General features: G+C 43.0%; 1 protein-coding gene across 1 annotated transcript; it reads right to left on the bottom strand.

The window, feature by feature from the left end:
* Positions 1-8,402: 8,402 nt before the first annotated feature.
* On the bottom strand, positions 8,403-13,117 carry LOC115800681 (cell surface A33 antigen-like). The gene is made up of 7 exons (XM_030758174.1): positions 12,928-13,117; positions 11,975-12,147; positions 11,645-11,858; positions 11,126-11,290; positions 9,586-9,702; positions 9,338-9,470; positions 8,403-8,967 (listed from the first exon to the last, which is right to left on the bottom strand). The coding sequence occupies exons 1-7, from the start codon at positions 12,965-12,967 to the stop codon at positions 8,520-8,522; spliced, it is 1,290 nt and encodes a 429-aa protein (XP_030614034.1). The 5' UTR covers positions 12,968-13,117; the 3' UTR covers positions 8,403-8,519.
* Between the last annotated feature and the right edge of the window lie 7,347 nt (positions 13,118-20,464).

Genomic DNA, 20,464 nt, shown 5'->3' with positions numbered 1-20,464 from the left:
TGCCAGCATCAGGGTTGATGTGCTCTCTCTCTTTGGGGTTTTGCTTCCTTTGGATCGTTTCATACCATGCATCCAGTTTGGTTATGTTATTTATGTTACTTTAAATAAATATTTTCATTTACTATGTGGCCTCAAGTGACAGTGAGATGAAGCTTCATGAAGCATTGAAGCTTTCCGTTTTATCCGTGAACCCATGGGTCGAAGCTGCGCCATCAAGTGGACAGTAAATGTAAAGCAGGTCAGTATAATCACAAAATGGCTTTGGTGCGTGAAGCCTTGAACAGAATAAATGAATGAATGATTTTTGTGATGGCAATAAATAAAACCTGAAATAATTAACATTCTGTCTGTCCTTAGGATACAATGGTGGGGTCAAGAGGGAAAGTGGAAATAAACTGGGGAGAAGGTTGTGATGTGAATGTGACTGTGTTACTTGGTTTGTAACTGCTCATGTCACCAGGGACATTTTATTTATTCATTTTTATTTAGAAATAAAAGCTTTGCTACAGTTCTGGGCTTCAGGTGATTTCTTCTGTTTGCGATGATTTCACTTGCTTTAGAAAATATCCTCTCACAGGGCACAGATGAAGCTGGGGTACTGACAAAAGCAATTACAAGTTTATGCAAGGTGGGATGTACATTTTTCTTTGCTTCCCAATAATCTAGGGGGTGCTCCAGTCTGCCGGTGTTCGGTTCACCCAGGTATGTTTGGACCTCCACCGTTGCGTGTGCAGTGACATTTTGGGTTCTCCTCTGCAGGACTGTGTTGTCACATTTTCCTACCTAAGACAAACAGGCTGTAAGTGATTAAATACAATAGCATAATTAGAATGTATTTACCTTGAGTCACAGGCTGAGAAGCTTCTGATATGTGCGGTTGTGATGACGATGATGAGGAGGAAGAAGAGGAAGAGGCGCTGTTACATATAACAGGAGCACGTTCAGAAATGAGCCTCTTTTCTGCATCTGCTGCTTTATTGGGGCTAAAGAAGCCTATCTTTTTAAACCTGGGATCAAGCAGCGTAGCCAGTGACATGTCACTATTGATTGTAAAGTAGAGAGCTTCTCCCTTAACTGACTCCTCAGACTCTCAGCCATTGCTGTGCTTTCTGAGTCTGGACCATCCCCAGCTCCTCCTCCTCCAGTGCATGGTGCAGCATTGATAAAAGGGGAATGAAATTTGATCCTGACACTCTCTTCTCCTCTGACAGCTCAACTGTGGCATCACTAAATGGGGGAAGCACTTTTAAACAGTCTGCAATAATGTCATATTGTTCAGCCCAATAGAGTGGGGTGATGTCAGTGTGTAGACCTGTCAAAGCTGCTCCTAGAGGTTCTCTGAGATCATAAACACATTGGAGTGCTGTTCCAACGTGTATCCACCTCACTCCAGTTTTGGCAGGTTTACACTGGCTCCCTGTCCAGTCTCATACTGATTTTAAGATTCTTTTACTTACTTTTAAAGTTTTAAATGGAATGGCACCAAGCTATTAGGCTAACCTGCTCAAACTATATGACCCTAAAAGAGCACTGAGACCATCTAGCCAGATGCTCTTACTGCAGCCTCTCTAAGAACTCACATTTTTACCTTCACTTTTAATTCAAGTTCAGTTTGAGTCCCATCAGGTTTTATGTTGTGGTTTAGTGTGTTAGTTTTAGTTTGTTTTATTGCATCATATTTATTGTATTTCTTTTGTTTTTATGTTCTATGCTTTATTCTATTTTATTCACCTATGGAATTATCTTGCTTATTTTTTTTTTAATCTTGTAAAGCATTTTGGTCAACAATGTTGTTTTAAATGTGCTATAGAAATAAAATTGACACTGACACTGAATTAGCTTCAGTGCTGCCCGGCCCATTTAGTCTTGCACCTGTGTCAGCCTCTCCTATAAAATTAGCCTGACCAAGGTCTCATCCACATCATTCTTCTCCCCTGTTTACAAAATAAAAATAAATAGAAATGCAGAAATACAAGTACTTGTGTTAAAAACTACTCTGGGAAGAGTTGAGTGTCGAGTGAAGGAGTGAGAGGGAGACAGTCAGCCAGGTTCATACTTGTACAGTTTTGGTGTTGTTACGGCCAACAGTAACTGCTGAGGTATGAATTAAAGATAACCTTTGCTGGCAATCTCTCGCCCATCCTTTCAACGTGGTGACGGACGCTGTCGTATCAAGATTAATGCCTTAAATTCAAAACGTCTGCACACAAGTGCCTTTTTTTCTTCTATTTTTTCTCCCCTGTCCCTTGCGGATCTTTGTAAATAACAGTTGAACAATGTACTTCACTGAAAATGCCCCCATTCCCGTAGTTACACAAGCACACGCAGGTAATGCCATGTTTTCCCAGCACTCTACTCTGTCTTTATTTGTAAATAGAACCTCATCTCATGATATTCGCTCATAGTGTGTGCTTCAATCAATGCAAAGACGCTTCAGATCTTTGAGTTTTGTGCGCGTGTAATTGAAAGCATTGCACTTCTCCAGGAGAGGGCGCTATAATTGAAGCTTCGCGTAATGGTTCAAGTGGTTCAGTGCTTCACAAAAGCTTCATTTTGGAGCCTATCCCAGCTGACATAGGGCAAAAGGCAGGGTACACCCAGAACAGGTCGCCAGCCTAATACAGAGAGACCGACAACCTCACTCACTCACATTCACACCTATGGGCAATTTAGAGTGGCCAATTAACCTAACCCCAGTAAGTGCATGTTTTTGGACTGTGGGAGAAAACCAGAGTTGCCGGAGGAAACCCACGCAGACACGGGGAGAACATGCAAACTCCACACAGCGATAGAGAGGCCTGGGCCAAGGTGGAATCAAACCCAGGCCTTCTAGATGTTAGTCTAACTGTGAGGCAGCAGTGGTAACCACTACGCCACCATGCTGCCCCTGTGTCATATTCCAAACATATTCCAAATCCTGCAGGTGAACTTGATAACTGTTTCCTGATCAATGCCTTCTAGGGCAGATCGATCCAAATATCAATAGTATCGATACCAACACTGGTATTGGTATCAGATTGATACTAGCTTGATAGGATCAATGTGTTAGTTTGTCTCCTGTAAGTTCAGCACATTCAGCTCCCATTCATCAGAAAGGAGACAAGTCTGTGCAAGCACCACTCCTCCCATGCAGGCACCCCTCCCCCCTCCACTCCACCACGGTGAGGAAAAAAAGCCAACTGGGAATAAGCCGGTCTCTCACAGGCCCAGTTAAAACATCAGTATCACTGTAACCAAGGCTAGTTCACAGCTTATTGTGGTTCTCAGCTGATGAACTTTGTAGTTTTGTGTTGCCATCTAGTGTTTAGGAATGAAATACTGCTTTATCCATTTAATGTCACCCTACTACAATATAACTCCACAGATGTCAATGTTTGTGTTTTCCATGACTTCTTAATCCACATCCTCCCACCTTTTAAACTCCCAAACATGGTTCGAAGTGCTGCCTTTGTTTATATTTGTAATCACTGAGATATTTTAATAACTGTTGACATCACATAAATAGACTAAGCACACAGCCAGTTTAGTTTGTGCTCCTGAATCCTTTGATTGGAATTGAATGAAGATATCATTGCCTCACAGCCCATATAATCCCAGTGGGCATGTCTTCATGTCAAAAACAAGATCACCAGCAGAGTGAGCCAAAAGTACATTAGGCATAGGTCACCGCCCTGTCACCAAGGCAACTAACTTAGCGGTATGCCACATAAAGGCAATCACATAGAGCATTTTTAAAAAGGTAGCTCACTGCATTTACCAGTGCTTAGAACAGTTTATTCTGCCTACATTTCTGGGTCATCTTTCTGGTGCTTTTACATACAGTTGTCCAAAATTTGAAAATTTATCCCAATATTATTTAATTGTTGCTGTGTTGTTTATGTGTGATTATAAATGTAATTTAGCAACATGTGGATTAGGTATGAATGTAAAACAGAATTGTGTCTCCTGCCATAAATTAAGTTCTCAGCTCTCACGGAGACTGGACAAAACTCAAAGTCCTCACAATAATGTGCACAAGGTGTCAAGGTGTGTTAGAAAAGAATAATGTAACACAGAGGAGCACTGGAGAGACAGTGCAAAAAAGACTCGCAAATAGAAGGTGGGTGCCACTCACAAGTGTATTACATTTGGGATACATAGCCAACACACGCCACAAACCAGATGACAAACACCACTTCTTACACTGCAACAGCAGCAATGCTGTAACAACAAAAACTGTAGCATACAAACATGTTGATTTAAAGGTCATATGTAAAACTATAGTATTCCAGATCCACTACAGATAAAATGCAGTGTGCTGTCCTCACAACACATGAGTACGATGGAGTATTAGGGCCACATTGAGAAAAAAATAAATAAATTGAGAATTTTGAGAATAAAGTCAGAAGAAAAAAGTTGAAATACTATTTTAAGGAAAAATTTGAAATAGCACAGAACCCCGCAGAACTCCATAATTAACCTTCGTGTGTAAAGACTCCCCATTTACATCAACATCAATAAATTGGAGTCTATCAGCACTGAGGTCTAGCAGGACAAGCACAAAGATGAGTCCACTGTCAGGGGCTGTGTGACGATCATTTGTAACTGTGACTAATGCTGTTTCTGTACTGTGATTAATTCTGAAACCTGACTGAAACTCTTCAAATAAACCGTTCCTCTGCAGATGATCAGTTAGCTGTTCTTTAAACCCTCTTTGTACCCTTATAAAAGGAAGTGTGGAGCTGTCAAGGTACATGGGAGCAGACCGTGTGGTCATGGAGCTCAGGGGGCCGGCTGCGGGGCCAGTGGCGGAGATGGTGGATCTCAGGGGGCCAGCTGCATGGACAGATGGTTTCTTGTGGCCTGGCAGCCGGCCGAAAACATTGGTGGGGATGGAACCCCCTCAGACATCCATGATATTGGAAACTCGGGACACTTGGACTGAGTGAAACCCTCTGGCTCTGGAAGTGCAGCTGGCATGGGCAGAGTGGCATGTTGCTTGGGTGGTTTTTCAGGTTAGGGCATTGTCGCAGCAGCAGACACTGAAGACTCAGACGAAGGATGCACTGGAGCTGAAGATGGCTCTGATGACAGTGCTGGGTGGGATGAGTATAGCTGCTGTGCAGAACCCACTGCTGCTTGTAGAGGCCAAGGTGGTGATCAGGCCTTGGCTGCCCCCACACGAGGAATTGGAACAGGTGCGAGGTCAGGCTGGTTCCTAGCTGCCGGTGTTGTACTAAAAAGTAATCGTCTGTATTTGAACGGATGTAAATGATTTGTTGAACTATGATCTGTCAAACATATATCTCTCATGAGTGATATTACGTATATTATATTACAGCATTTCTATCAGTTTTTTGGCAAAGTGACATTTATATATTCATTTTTTAAAATCAAGGTAAAAACTGTCATTGACATTACAAATGTCTTTTTAAACACAAATCTGGCTCAGAAGGCTGCAGAAATTGCAACAAATATAACATCACAGTTCTATAAAGATATTTTAAGTGGTCAAAAAGCACTGATTGATTATGATGTAGGTACAATAACAGACTCCTAAAGATTCTTGAAAAACAGGTTATTTCTTCATTTTACTTATAAGCCCTTCATAAATCATGCTGCACTCTATTTTCCAATATAAGCAAAGACATTACGCATAAAAGCACACAGAAACATTGGAATCACTTTATGGCAGATGATCACTTTTTGGCACAACACCAGCAGCACCCCCGAACATAAAAATGACAACCATGAAACCAGGGCGAGTCAACCGTGTTTAAGGGCAGCATTTCCTCTACTACATACTGTCCAACCAACTTACCGTACGTCAACTCTCCCCCACTCACTGGTTTTGTACCAAAGTCCAACTTTTGTCGTTTGGGTGGTGGGGAGTGGTGGGACTTGCTCTGTAAGTTTGACTGTGCCGCGCTGCGACTCCAAATGTTTCTTCAAATCTGACAGTGTTTTTTAAGCTAGATAGCACTTTGTGACCAGGACAGAGTGCACAACTAACCTTGATATTGCCATCTTTAGCTGACACAAACTCAAAATAGTGCCTGGATTTCCAGCTAGAAAACACACATCTCTCTGTGTGCTATTATTGTCCTCATGATGAAAACGGGCCAGACCTCACTCCCCAAAACACAAAAAGAAAGCAAAAATATATCTTTTTACTAAGGAAAATGACTCAAACAGAGACTTGGATAAGTTACTTTAATCTGATTACTGGACTGCAAATAGTAACACGTTAGATTATTCATTACCGAAAAAAGGAGTCCGATCAGAGTAATGAGTTACTGACATCCCTGTGAGGAGTGAGGACCCACTAGCAGGACTCAGAGGTAGGCGGTGTGACTTTAACAAAATGAACATTTTTTTTTTGTGGCTAAACAGAAACGAGGAAAATGTAAACTGGGCAACAATAACCAAGTAACGTCAGGAACTGACGAGAGACAAGGGGAAGACAGACAATACTACACAGAGGGATAATCAGGGAAGTGGCAACAGGTGGGGAGCACAGCTGAATATAATCACAGCAGACTAGATAGGGAAGTAAAACTAAACAAAGAGCAAATGAGACAAAAACTGACAAAGTAAAACCAGGAAACTATCGAACAGAGACAGAAAGACTTGACAGAGAAAGGCAGACACACTGAGGAGCACAACATAGAACTAAACAGAACCTAAACAGCACACAGGCTTGACAGAACACGGGGAAGACAAGAACGAGGGAAACAGGAACAGAATACAAACTACAACATCAGAATTCATAACCAAGAATCTAAACTGCAAGCAACACCACTAGAGAAATTAAATAGACTTTTATGCGACACCCCCCCGAAAAAAAAAACAAAAAAAAAACACAACACAAAATACTGGGCAAAAGACCCAGGACCATGACAGAAGGTGGGCCTATAATTAGTTAAGACAGCTGGGTCAAGTTAAAGTAACAGTTTAATTACTGCCACCATAAAGGCCTGTGATACATGGACCATTAACAGAGGGCTATGTACCACAGGCCCTGATCACAGTCATGATCGCAGAGAATGCAGCCGGCACAGGCTCAACATGAACCAACAGACCACTGGTGTCACACGAGTTTTGTCAACTTTATTTTTACAGCATATTTCACACAACAACGTGATTCATAATAAAATGTTGGTGTCTCAAAGTCATAACATCTTTTCTTGCCAAAATACGTAGAGAGCAGTTCTATGTAATTATTCAGTGTAACAAAACTGATGTTTGACATTGATGTAAAAATAATTCAAAATCCTAGTTCTACTTTATGTAATATTGTGGTTTACAAACAAAAAAACAAAAACAAAACAAAAAAATACACACACACACACACACACACACACACACACACACACACACACACACACACACACACACACACACACACAAACTAAAAGCATTCAATACAAAATTAAAGCTCATTTATTGCTTCTGATTCTGGATGACTATACACAGTATTAACTGTATAAAAAACATTTAATTATTAAGAGCAACAAAAGCTGAAGACTTTTTCCCACTACTGCAGACTTTGCTTTGACAGAAAAGAAGATATGTTATTTAAAGAAAACACCAAGATAGACAAAATGCCTTTCATGAACTAAAAGCAAAAGTAAAAGCTAGATCTGATGTCACATAACTGAGAACAAATGAATCATGTTTTGTTTCTCAGTGTTTGTGTGTTGAGTCATGAAACGTTTCAAAATGTGACCAAATCAGAGTGGACATCAGTAAAGTCACACTCACACAGAATTCACAGGCAAACATGACACATGTACAGAAATAATATTACAGAGAAAGAATTCAAAACATGTTAGATTTAAAAATTGTGAGATAGGAAAAAAATCATTATTTACAACAGAAACAACAAAGCTGACATTACACAGAGAGACAACGGTCACTGTTCTCTTACTGTATAACAACAGCAACAAAACTAATTTAATCAAATATGCTTGTATACTATAAGCGATTATGTGCGCAACTCATGAAGTCTGGGGCATCAGAATTATAATCAAGGGGTTACACTGGTTCTCTAGTCTGTATGATCACATTAAAGGCAACATAAGGCAAATATATGACTTTAAAATCTGAACTTGTGTTCAAATTTAACAACTGTTTAGGGGCGCTTAGTGAAATTTTTATAGTTCCCTTAACTTATAGAATAGAATTTGTATACAAAGTTACGACTCTTGCCCTGAGCAGTGTTTATACTTTAAAGATAGCAACTGTTGACCCCACCCACTCTCTCTCTGTTAAAAAACGAAATCCCTGTCACTCCCAGATGGCTCCTGCCTGTCTTCCTTTTCCCAATCATGTCATAAAGAAAAGGAATAATAAAGATCCTAAAATTAACCCTTAAAACTAGTCCTCTCAGATGGATTATTCTTTTAACCTTTCAGTTGTAGTTTATGTATCATGTAGGTTATACTATTTGATAATCTGGTCACACCTTCTGTGTAAATTAACTACTTTTTTACTGGATACAGTGGTAGCTGAAGATGGTGTGTTACAGGTTGGAGGCTTTAGTCGTAGTCCCTCCGTGGGGGCTTACTGTTTGGCACTGGGGGTCTCTCACGGTCACCAGCATCATCACGGCGACGGTCTTGATAGCGACGATCGTCATAGTCGCGGGGGCGGCGGTCATCGTAGTCACTGCGACGGTCGTCATAGTCGCGGGGGCGGCGGTCATCGTAGTCGCTGCGACGGTCGTCATAGTCGCTGCGACGGTCGTCGTAGTCCCGGGAACGTCGGTCGTCGTAGTCGCGGGGGCGGCGGTCGTCGTAGTCGCGGGGGCGGCGGTCGTCGTAATCGCTGCGGCGGTCGTCGTAGTCGCTGCGGCGGTCGTCGTAATCACGGCGACCAGGCTCACTTCTTTCTTCAAAGCGGTCGGTGCTCTTTACATTGGAGTCTTCAAGGGGTTGACTCTCAACAGGTCTATCCACCTGCTTGTCGGTGTACTCCTCATGATCTCTAGAAAGGGGGAACAGTCACACATTTGGGATGAAGTATTAATTAGAAGTCTCACAGCCGGTCTTGTCTCAATTGTTTTGTGCATGTTTCTGTCATAAATTTACTCTGAAGTGGATTTAAAACAGAAAGCAACATTTTTTTAAAAAAAATGAACAAAATTCTTCTTGCCTGCTCAGCAAGGACGACAAGGACCCTTTTGTGATAACAGACATACAAATAGGTCCCTTTACTTCTTGAACATGACATAGTATTTTATTACTTTTTTAAAATCACTTTTCAAAAAAATATTAAATAAAAATCACACATGAACAATGTGTGCAAACCATTCTCTTTTGTCTGTGTGTCAATTGCAAAAAAAGAAAAATTTTACCCCATGGCATAGTCTTCATTGTTGTTCTTCTTCTTCTTTCGGCAACAGCAGCAAAGGATGATGATGACGAGTAAAATCAAGACAGCTACAACTCCACCAATTATTCCTGCAGTGGAACCAATTTTCATGGATGCTGCAGGGTTGAAGAGACACAAGTTAAGAGGAGGAACAAGAGGTTGTTCTGCACAGGTGTATTTAGTAAAAGAAAAAACTGAAAGACCTATGCTCTATAAAAACATGTCTCTTACGTGGCATGACTGAGAGGGTGAGGTTGCAAGTAGCAGAGCGAATCTTGTTTGCTGAGGTGCAGATGTAGTATCCTGATGTATCTTTGGTGATATTATAAAGTGAAAGGATGCCTCCCTCTGAAAGACAAAGAATTAGTCACACATACTGAATTATACAACTGCAATCATGCTCTTTTAAATACAATGCAAAGTAGCACAATACTACTGCTCAGACAAAATGGTGGGTATTCTGAACAGCTTTCTTGATAATCAATAAATGCAGGCTGTAAGACAGAAACTGTACATAATAGTGGTATCATTGATGGCCTGCCTTTCCTCTTTGTCTAAGCCACTTCTTCACCATGAACCTTTTAAATAAATTGTAACTGTAAATAAACACTATTTCCATCCATCCATCCATCCATCCATTTTCTTCCGCTTATCCGGGAAAAGGCCGGGTCGCGGGGGCAGGAGCCTAAGCAGAGAAGCCCAGGCTTCCCTCTCCCCAGCCACCTCCTCCAGCTCATCCGGAGGGACCCCAAGGCATTCCCAGGCCAGCTGAGATACATAATCTCTCCAGCGTGTCCTGGGTCTACCACGGGGCCTCTTCCCGGTGGGACATGCCCGGAACATCTCACCCAGGAGGCGGCCAGGAGGCATCCTAATCAGATGCCCGAGCCACCTCAACTGGCTCCTTTCTATGTGGAGGAGCAGCGGCTCTACTCTGAGCCCCTCCCGGATGGCCGCACTCCTCACCTTATCTCTAAGGGAGAGGCCAGCCACCCTTCGAAGGAAACTCATTTCTGCCGCTTGTATTCGTGATCTTATTCTTTCGGTCACTACCCAAAGCTCGTGACCATAGGTGAGGGTAGGAACGTAGATCGACCGGTAAATCGAGAGCTTCGCTTTTACGCTAAGCTCCCTCTTCACCACGACGGACCGGTGCAGCGTCCGCATCACTGCAGAAGCAGCCCCGATCCGTCTGTCGATCTCCCGTTCCCTTCTCCCATCACTCGTGAACAAGACCCCGAGATACTTGAACTCCTCCACTTGAGGCAAGAACTCGTTCCTGAGCCGGAGATGGCACTCCACCCTTTTCCGGCTGAGGACCATGGCCTCAGACTTAGAGGTGCTGATTCTCATGCCAGCCGCTTCACACTCGGCTGCGAACCGTTCCACTGCGTATAAACACTATTTCTACACATTAAAAACAGAGCTTGATCTTATTGTAAAAACACAGCCAGCCTGTCTCTGTACTCCTGCTTTTGCCACTGGGCCTCACTGTGGCTCTGATTCTCCAAATGCTCTACTGTGAAACACAGCTGCTCTTTTCTAATAGTCAGAGTTAAAGTCCTGTGATTTGGGAGCACCAACCAGCAGCATGTGGTTCAATATTAAACACCCAACAGTGACCATGTAAGAAAAGTTAAGCCCACTTGTACACCAAGTGTAGCATCATGCTGATCATGGCCACAGTTGTTCTTGTTAGCAAAGATTAGTGACACTTTATGCACTGATATTTGACATATTATTCCAGGATCAGTGTGTCACTGGTTCTTACTGTCAGTGGTTTTGGGGTCTTGAGGAACAGATATGTTCTGTACATTACGGCGATCCCACTTATAAGTGGGTGCTGGAGAACCTTCTGCAGACGCACAGGACAAGGTGATATCCTGGCCATACTCTGCTGTTCCCTGGATCTTACAGATGGGTGGGGAGGGAGCCACTAGAAGAAGGAAAATATAAATATAGTGTGATTATTCCTTGACTGAATTAGTTAAAGTCCAAACTAATTATGGACAAAAGGCAAGGCACACCCTGGACAGGGTGACATATAGCAGATAGATTTGCAGGTTAACTCAAATGTTCCACAGTATCTCTGAATAGTAGGAGGAAGCCTCACAGTCATTATGACTATTCAAAACATAAATATAGAGGATACAGTAAGTGTTGAAACATGCACACACCATTGCATTAAGCTTACATATTAGAGAACATATCAAAGCTAAACATTAAAGTGTAATATCTAATAATATATGGGATGGAAAAATAGAAACAACTAATAACATTGACATATTACCTAGGACCATCACGCGTGTGATGGCAACTGGCTTGCCAGTGCTGTCACCTTGGATCTGAACGTGACATTCATAAGTTTTGTTGTCAGCTAGGGTGAGGGACAAAAGCTTCAGGTTAGCCTTTCCCTCAAGGACGTTTACATCCAGCGATGCCCGACCTTCATACCCTGAATCAATGTCAAGACTTGGATCAGGGTTATAGTAGTAGGTGAGGATCTGGGTTTGGTAGAAAATGACAGGATTAAAGGAACAATAGAAACATGAGGACATGTTTGTATCTCGTGATTTTTGTGTTTATTCAGACACATTTAGATAGATAGGAAGATACCAACCGATTGAGGATCAACATCTGGACTCAAAGCAGACCATGAGATGACGACTATCTGTTTAGGGCCTATGGGATTTTTAGGTGTGAAGGAGCAGGGCAGTATCATGTTGTCACCCCTGGCAAACTCAAAAAGAGTTTTGGGGATGGTAACTTGAATGGCACCAACACCTGACAGCACTGTCATGGACATGAAAAAAAAAAAGAAAAAGACTCAACCAGATCAGTCATCCTTCATTAATAAAAGCAGTAATTTCTGTTATTTAATCATTGGTCTTCACTGGATTCTTTGCTGGAAATGATTCAGCAGCAGAAACACAAACCTGACCAAAACCTCACTGCCCCACCCACCCACCCAGTAAATAATTATCTATGTATTTTATAAGCCAAGCAAGAAAAATTCAGACGCTCCACTGTCCAACATAACTATTCTCTTTAAATTCAAGATTAAACTGAATTAGTTTTTATTTCGAGAAACAGCTGTTAAACCACCCCTACAGACGGCGGGAACTTACGATGGGCATTTTTATTTCCTTTTATTAGTCGCTTTACCCAACGACAGGGAAATAGGTCGATTACGCGGTAGCAAAAATATAATAATAATAATAATAATAATGGTCTGTTACAACCCTCTTCCAAGCGTTAGCTAAATTTTGAAGCAAGGCTTGTGTGCAAAAGGCAAACGAAAAAAAAAAACACACACACTACTACGTTAGAAAAGGCCTTTAAGGCCTGGCAAAACCGACTTCATTTGGCTCACTTATACTTTATTTGCTCATATTGAAATATGGTACTTTAAATACGAATCGATAACAACGATCACTTCTAATCACGCTTCTCAGGCCTGCTCCTTTTATTTTTTCTTTTTTTTAGCCGGTGAGCCTGAAGGTGCGCAAACAGGTGTGGCCGCTCGGTGAGGCGCGGAAGAAAGACTCAAATGATTATTAAAAGTATACTCACCCAGACACAAAAGCGTCAAAGACGAAATCCTCTTCTCCATCGCAATCACTTTTTTCTCAAAATAACCCTCACTGAGTCTTTGGTATTTACTTATTTTCTTTCTAATAAAAAGGGGGAGCGGTACTGGCCGGCGTACATTTGCATCGAAACCCGACAATTAACGATGCTCCCGCTGGGTGCGTCAGCCGCCTCTGGGTGACTGACAGCGCTCCCTGCCAATCACCGTACCTTCTCAGGTTCCACCTGACGAGTTTCAGCTTGTCCTTAGATCCAGCATACCTGCCTTTTCAGAGATACTCCACACTTACACTTGGTTTCTCGGGAAAGAATAACAATCTAGGTTATTTCCACCACAGGGCTAATTTCAAATCTAACATGCCACATTTTGACAGTTGAACCTCGAGATTTTAAGCTTCTGTTGTTGAGAGCACAAACTAAGAAAAAAAAAATTACATTTTTATTTATTTTCTTCTTTATTTGACTTATTTTTCTTTTGTAACAATCAGCTTTATGTCGTAGAAATGAGAAAGACGAGGGGCATTAAAGTGATTGATCAAAACAAACACTCAACACTCTGAGGGTGGTGTAGTTACTGGGATGTGTTTTTTTCCCTGTCAGACTGGTTTGACAAGAATTCATCACCTAGAGCCATACACACGAAGGCAAAGGCAGAAACTGAAAGCAAGTGTGTTGCCCTCCAAATTAACATGTTTGATTTTGTGATATTAAGTACGTAGACTTTAGATCTCATGTGTCTTGTGTGTGTGTGTGTGTGTGTGTGGTGCCCAGTAATCCTACACTCCCCTAAATATACATAAAACAAGATTATAAATGTTTTAATATAGATTATATAGCGGCTAACTTTAAAAAAAGTTTCACAACTGTGGGAAAAGAAAAAGGACAGAGTCAGCCCAGTGTTGAGCCTGCCGTTTTTTTCTGGCTTCAGTCCGAGCTGTGCTGCACGTGTCTAAACGGCTGCCTGGTGCCCAGTATTATTAAGATTTTTAGCATAAAGTTGTTGTGGCTTTGACTCAGTTACTAACTCCATTAAACGAAGGCGACATGTGCAAGAACTAAACCCTGAGTCACCGACCACATCCCTTTTTATTGTGTCATCTGTTTGACTTAAAATGTTGTTCGCATTCACTGTTGTGCACCAGTAGTTTCTGTATTGCCAAAATCTCATCTGTGTAGCTCTAAAGTTGATTTTGTTTTTTAATAATTATGGTCAGCCAAAACGTGTGGACCTGAAGTAAGCAGTGTAATCAAATAATGATTTGGAGACTTTTGTGTTTTTTTGATGATTAAATTCAACAGTACGACCTCAGCAGCTGGTGGGGGACCACCACAATCACTGTCTGATATATTGACTGGCAGTCATGACCTCCTCAGTTCACTGACTTCCTCATGTCAGCTGTTTGCCTCTGTCAGTGCGAGGAGACAATGTTTAAGCAGATACAATAAACAGTACACTGACCATTTGTAATCACCATGATTAAACTTTTATGAATGACTATTAATTTTAGACGTGGGATGAAGCTTTCTCTAATACAGCCATGGCAACCTCTATCAGGGAAAAATCGGGGTCATTTCTACAGACATGCTCGTATGTATCTCTGATCTCAGCTGTGATGAAGGACCAAGAGAGCATGAACGTAGAAACTGAGGAACTGAACCACAGAGAGCTGAAGCCTGGCCCATCTCAAAACAGAGAGTGAACTTCTGAAAGTGGTAAAAACAACACATAAAGTTTAAAAGGAGTTTAATGTGGCAAACCCAGAGTTGGAGGAGGTCAGGAAATAACTTGGGTGCGACAGAAATGACTGAATCTTTGTCCCAGAAAGACGAGAAAACCTCAGAGGAACAATCACCAGAGATTAAACTGGAATATAAAAACACAAAAAGGACTGATTTTGTCTCGAGAGCTGCAGCAAAAACACCCACAAGACAAGGAATGAAGAAGTCAGAAGTGCAAAACATCACGCACAGGGGTCACCTAAATGAATCAGAGTCTACAGGGTCCAGAAAAAGAAGGTTCTTGAATGTTGGTGATGTAGTGAGTGATTTTCTTGATTCTTAACTGGACTTCTTTATTTACGATCATTTTAAATTCTGAATCAATCCAGACATGCTGCCTGGCCAATCACAGAGATTAAAGTGTCAGGATTGAATATTTGGGCTTGACACATTATTCTTCTCATGGTAAATAAAGTGGTGTTTTCAGTTATACGTTCAGTTTTTGGAGATTTAAACGAGTAGGATGATAATAAACTGCATTTGTGCAGTCTGCAATGATGAAATTATAAACCACTGTACTCATTTTATTATTAACTACAAATGAGCATATTAGTTAGTACACCCATTAAGTGTAAAGCATTATAAAGAAAACGTGAAATGTATTTACAAATAGTCATAACATATTGCTATTCCTTCCCTGTAAGTCACTGACTTTCACTTGCCCTTGACTTTGCCAAGGGCAGAGGCCCTGGCGGACCAATCCTCGGCTATTGAGACTGGCTATTGGGACATGGAATGTCACCTCTCTGGTGGGGAAGGAGCCTGAGCTAGTGTGTGAGGTTGAGAGATACCAGCTAGATATAGACCTCAACGCATGGTCTGGGCTCTGGAACCAGTCTCCTGGAGAAGGGCTGGACTCTGTTCCAGTCTGGAGTTGCCCTCGGTGAGAGGCGGCGAGCTGGGGTGGGTATTCTTGTATCCCCCCGGCTTGCTGCCTGTACGTTGGAGTTTTCACCAGTGGATGAGAGGGTAGTTTCCCTGCGCCTTCGGGCTGGGGAACGGGTCTTGACTGTTGTTTGAGCTTATGCGTCGAATGACAGTTCAGAGTACCCACACTTTTTGGAGTCGCTGGATGGGGTGCCTGGTGACTCCATAGGCTTGCTGGAAGACTTCAACGCTCATGTGGGTAATGACAGTGAGACCTGGAGGGGTGTGATTGGGAGGAACGGCCTGCCCGATCTGAACCCGAATGGTCTTTTGTTGTTGGACTTCTGTGCAAACTACAGTTTGTCCATAACAAACACCATGTTCGAACATAAGGATGTCCATAAGTGCACATGGCACCAGGACACCCTAGGTCGCAGGTTGATGATCGATTTTGTAATCGTATCAGATCTGCGGCCGTATGTTCTGGACACTCGGGTGAAGAGAGGAGCTGAGCTGTCAACTGATCACCACCTGGTGGTGAGTTGGATCAGGTGGCGGGGGAAGATGCTGGACAGACCTGGCGCACCTAAACGTATTGTGAGGGTGCGCTGGGAACGTCTGGCAGAAGCCCCAGTCCGGGAGATCTTCAACTCCCACCTCCAGCAGAACTTCGACAACATTCCGAGGGAGGCTGAGGACATTGAGTCCGAATGGACCATGTTCCGCACCTCCATTGTTGAGGCTACTGCTCAGAGCTGTGGCTGCAAGGTGGTTGGTGCCTGTCGTGGTGGTAACCCCCGAACCAGATGGTGGTCACCGGACGTGAAGGGAGCCATCAAGCTGAAGAAAGAGTCCTATCGGGCTTGTTTAGCCTGTGGGACTCCGGAGGCAGCTGACAGGTATCGGCAGGCCAAGCGGAATGCAGCTCGGGCAGTGGCCGAAGAAAAAAATTCGGGTGTGGGAGGAGTTCGGTGAGGCTATGGAAAAAGACTTTCGGACGGCATCGAAGCGATTCTGGGAAACCGTCAGGCGACTCAGGAGGGGAAAACAGTGCTCCACTCACATGGTTTATAGTGCGGGTGGGGTGCTGCTGACTTCAACTGAGGCTATAGTTGGGCGGTGGAAGGAGTACTTCGAGGACCTCCTGAATCCCACTGACACGCCTTCTGTAGTGGAAGCAGAGTCTGGGGATGAGGGAGATGACTTGAACATCACTGGGGGTGAGGTCACTGAGGTAGTTAAACAACTCCTTGGTGGCAGGGCCCCTGGGGTGGACGCCCTGAGTTCCTGAAGGCTCTGGATGTTGTAGGGCTGTCTTGGTTGACACGTCTCTGCAACATCGCGTGGAGATCTGGGGCAGTGCCATTGGATTGGCAGAAGAGGGTGGTGGTCCCCATCTTTAAGAAGGGAGACCGGAGGGTGTGCTCCAACTTTCGGGGGATCACACTCCTCAGCCTCCCTGGTAAGGTCTATGCCAGGGTGCTGGAAAGGAGGGTCCGTCCGTTAGTCGAACCTCAGATTCAGGAGGAACAATGCGGTTTTCGTCCTGGTTGTGGAACAATGGACCAGCTCTTTATCCTCTCATGGATATTCGAGTGTGCGTGGGAGTTTGCCCAGTCTACATGTGCTTTGTGGACTTGGAGAAGGCATTCGACCTTGTCCCTTGGGGTATCCTTTGGGAGGTCCTGCAGGAGTATGGGGTGTCTGGCCTGTTGTTGCGGGCCATTCAATCTCTGTACAACCGCAGTGAAAGCTTGGTCCGTACTACTACTACTACTACTACTACTTTATTTATAAAGCACTTTAAAACAACAGCAATTGCAACAAAGTGCTGTACAGATACAAGTCAAATGAGCCAGTACACATAACAATGACAACAACAACAATAAGAAACCAACACAATAAAACAAATAAAACAAATAAAATGAGTCTCAGGATGTATTAAAGCCAGGGAATAAAAATGTGTCTTAAGAGCAGTTTTAAAAGTCGACAATAAAGGCGCGCTCCTAATATGTAACGGCAAGTTGTTCCATAGTTTAGGAGCAGCGACACTAAAAGCTCTGTCACCCCTGAGCTTCAACTTCGACCTTGGCACCTCTAGGAGCAGGTGATCAGCTGACCTGAGGCAACGAGCTGGGAGGTATGGGTTTAATAGCTCACAGAGATAAGATGGGGCAAGACCATGTAAACATTTAAAAACAAATGAGAGAATCTTAAAATGAACTCTAAAATGCACTGGTAACCAGTGTAGTGAAGCCAGAATAGGAGTGATATGCTCTCTCCTTCTGGCCCCCATCAGAAGCCGCGCAGCAGCATTCTGGATGAGCTGAAGGCGCTTAAGGGAGGATTGACTAATTCCAAGGTAAAGAGCATTACAGTAGTCAAGCCGAGATGTAATGAAGGCATGGATCACTGTTTCAAAATGTGGTTTTGAAAGGATTGGTTTAATCTTTGCCAATTGCCTAGGATGGTAAAAACAGGACTTAACCACTGCCCTGACCTGGAAATCCATTTTAAGATCACTATCAATTTTCACACCTAAGTTTGAGACGGTCTGCCTTAAATACTGTAAGATTCCAAGGGCCCCAGGTCAATGGAAGATGTTACGTAGGGGCCACTGGGACAAAAGACCATTACCTCAGTCTTCTTATCATTAAAATTTAGGAAATTTAAGGCCAACCATGCCTTAATGTCTTCAAGACACAGCAATAGCAGCTTAATCGAGTGTGTACCTTTTTTTAAAGGCATGTATATCTGGCTATCGTCTGCATAATAGTGAAAGGAGATCCCATGCTTTCTAAGTATAGAGCCCAATGGGAGCAAGTAAAGTGAGAAAAGCAGGGGACCGAGGATTGAGCCTTGAGGGACCCCATAAAGTAGGGGAGCAGATGAAGATTCAAAATTGGCTAACCTTACAGACATGGTTCTGTCTGCCAGATAAGACCTAAACCATTCTAATACGGTGCCACTGAAGCCAAACCTGGTCAGTAAACGAGCTAATAGAATACTGTGGTCCACCGTGTCGAATGCTGCAGTTAGGTCGAGGAGAACAAGAACATGCTCCCCAGCATCATTTGCCCTAAAAATATCATTAAAAACTCTCACTAACGCAGACTCCATACTGTGCAGGGCCTTAAAACCTGATTGAAAAACGTTATGTTATGTTTATCTAAATAGGACATAACCTGAGTGGAAACAACTTTCTCTAAAACTTTGGAGATAAAAGGCAACTTAGAAATAGGTCTAAAATTAGCTAAAACTGTTTGATCAAGGCCGGGTTTCTTAAGTAGAGGTTGCACCACAGCGTGCTTAAAACTCGCAGGAACTGTACCTGACAGCAGGCTGTTGTTTACAATGGCAAGAATAATCTGTCCTATGCTGGAAAATGCCTCCTTAAGAAACCGAGGGGGAGCAGGGTCACGAGGAGAACCCGATGGCTTGATATGTTCAGCTACATCCTTTAAAAAAGTCAGATTCACTGTTTCAGATTTTTCAATCATGGCTGGATAAGGAGCCATACAGGAAGGATCATAACTAGGTGGTAAAATAAGGGCTCTTGCAGCAGCTACCCTATCTTTAAAAAAGTGCAGAAAATCATGACATGTTTTTAGACATGGCTCTACACAAAGAGGCTGCGGGGCATTAAGGGCACAATCAATCATTTTAAACAACATACGTGAATTATCACGATGGGACACAATAATCTTGGATAGATATTCCTTTTTTCATCCTTGACGGTGTTCTGATAGTGTCGCCAACAGTTTTTGAGGATCTGGAAGGAAACTTGCAAATTGTCCTTCCATTTACATTCAGCTTTACGGCATTCCCGTCTGGCGGTGCGAGTTTTGTCATTAAACCATGAATCAGTTTTTACTTTGGGCTGCATGATTTTCTTAGGTGCTACAGTATCCAAAATACACTTACAAGATCCGTGCAACCAGAAACTTAGTTGCTCTGTATCTAAGTCAGAGGGAACGTTAAACTGCTCAAAGGCAGCAGAAAACTGTGCAAGAGTAGAAGGGTTAAAAACTCGACACCAACCAGTGGGAAGGAGAGGTTTAACTGTGGCAGCAGATAGAACAACATTTGACAGAACAGGCATATGATCAGAGATAATATTGTCACCTTTTTCTAGATCAGTCACAGGCAAGCCATAAGAGAGAATAAGGTCCAATGTATGACCATATTCATGTGTGGGGCCAGTCACCCACTGCACCAAATTAGAAGAGTCGATAAGAGTAAGAAAGTCTTTCGCCATCGGTTTCGCAGGACAACATACATGAATATTAAAATCTCCAAGTATAAGCACAGGATCATACTCAGTCATTATTCCTGATAAAAAAACAGAAAATTCACCTAGAAAGTCCTTGTCAAATTTCAGGGGACGGTAGATGACAGCACACAGCACCGGGTCAGAACAATTCACTTCAAATAAAGTTACCTTGAAACTTGAGGATGGTATATGGCATAGCTTACATTTGAAGTTGTTCTTGTAAACAGCTGCCGTTCCGCCTCCGCGTCTGGAAGTCCGAGGGGAACTTAAGTAGGAGAATCCAGATGGTAAAAGCTCCACAAAAACACTGGAATCACCAGCCTCGATCCAGGTTTCTGTTATACAGAGAAAATCCAGGCTACTGGAAGTGATGAAGTCCCTTACAATGAAGATTTTATTTGACAGAGACCTGGCATTAACCAAGCCGAACCTAACGGGGGCCGCAGCCTGTGACTTAGCAGACCGAGGGACCCAAGGTGGTGTCTTCAGATTCCTCGGGTTTACTCCGCGCTGGCGGAGCCTAGAGAAGCAGGGGGGACGTGACAGGGTGCACCCATCCACGCCAGAGACGAGCAGCAGGCCAATGTCGATCGGATCCAG

This window comes from Archocentrus centrarchus, chromosome 3 (assembly GCF_007364275.1).
Source record: "Archocentrus centrarchus isolate MPI-CPG fArcCen1 chromosome 3, fArcCen1, whole genome shotgun sequence".
NCBI lineage: Eukaryota > Metazoa > Chordata > Actinopteri > Cichliformes > Cichlidae > Archocentrus > Archocentrus centrarchus.
The sequence above is the reverse complement of the archived record's forward strand: the minus strand, read 5'-3'. Positions and strand labels throughout refer to the sequence as shown.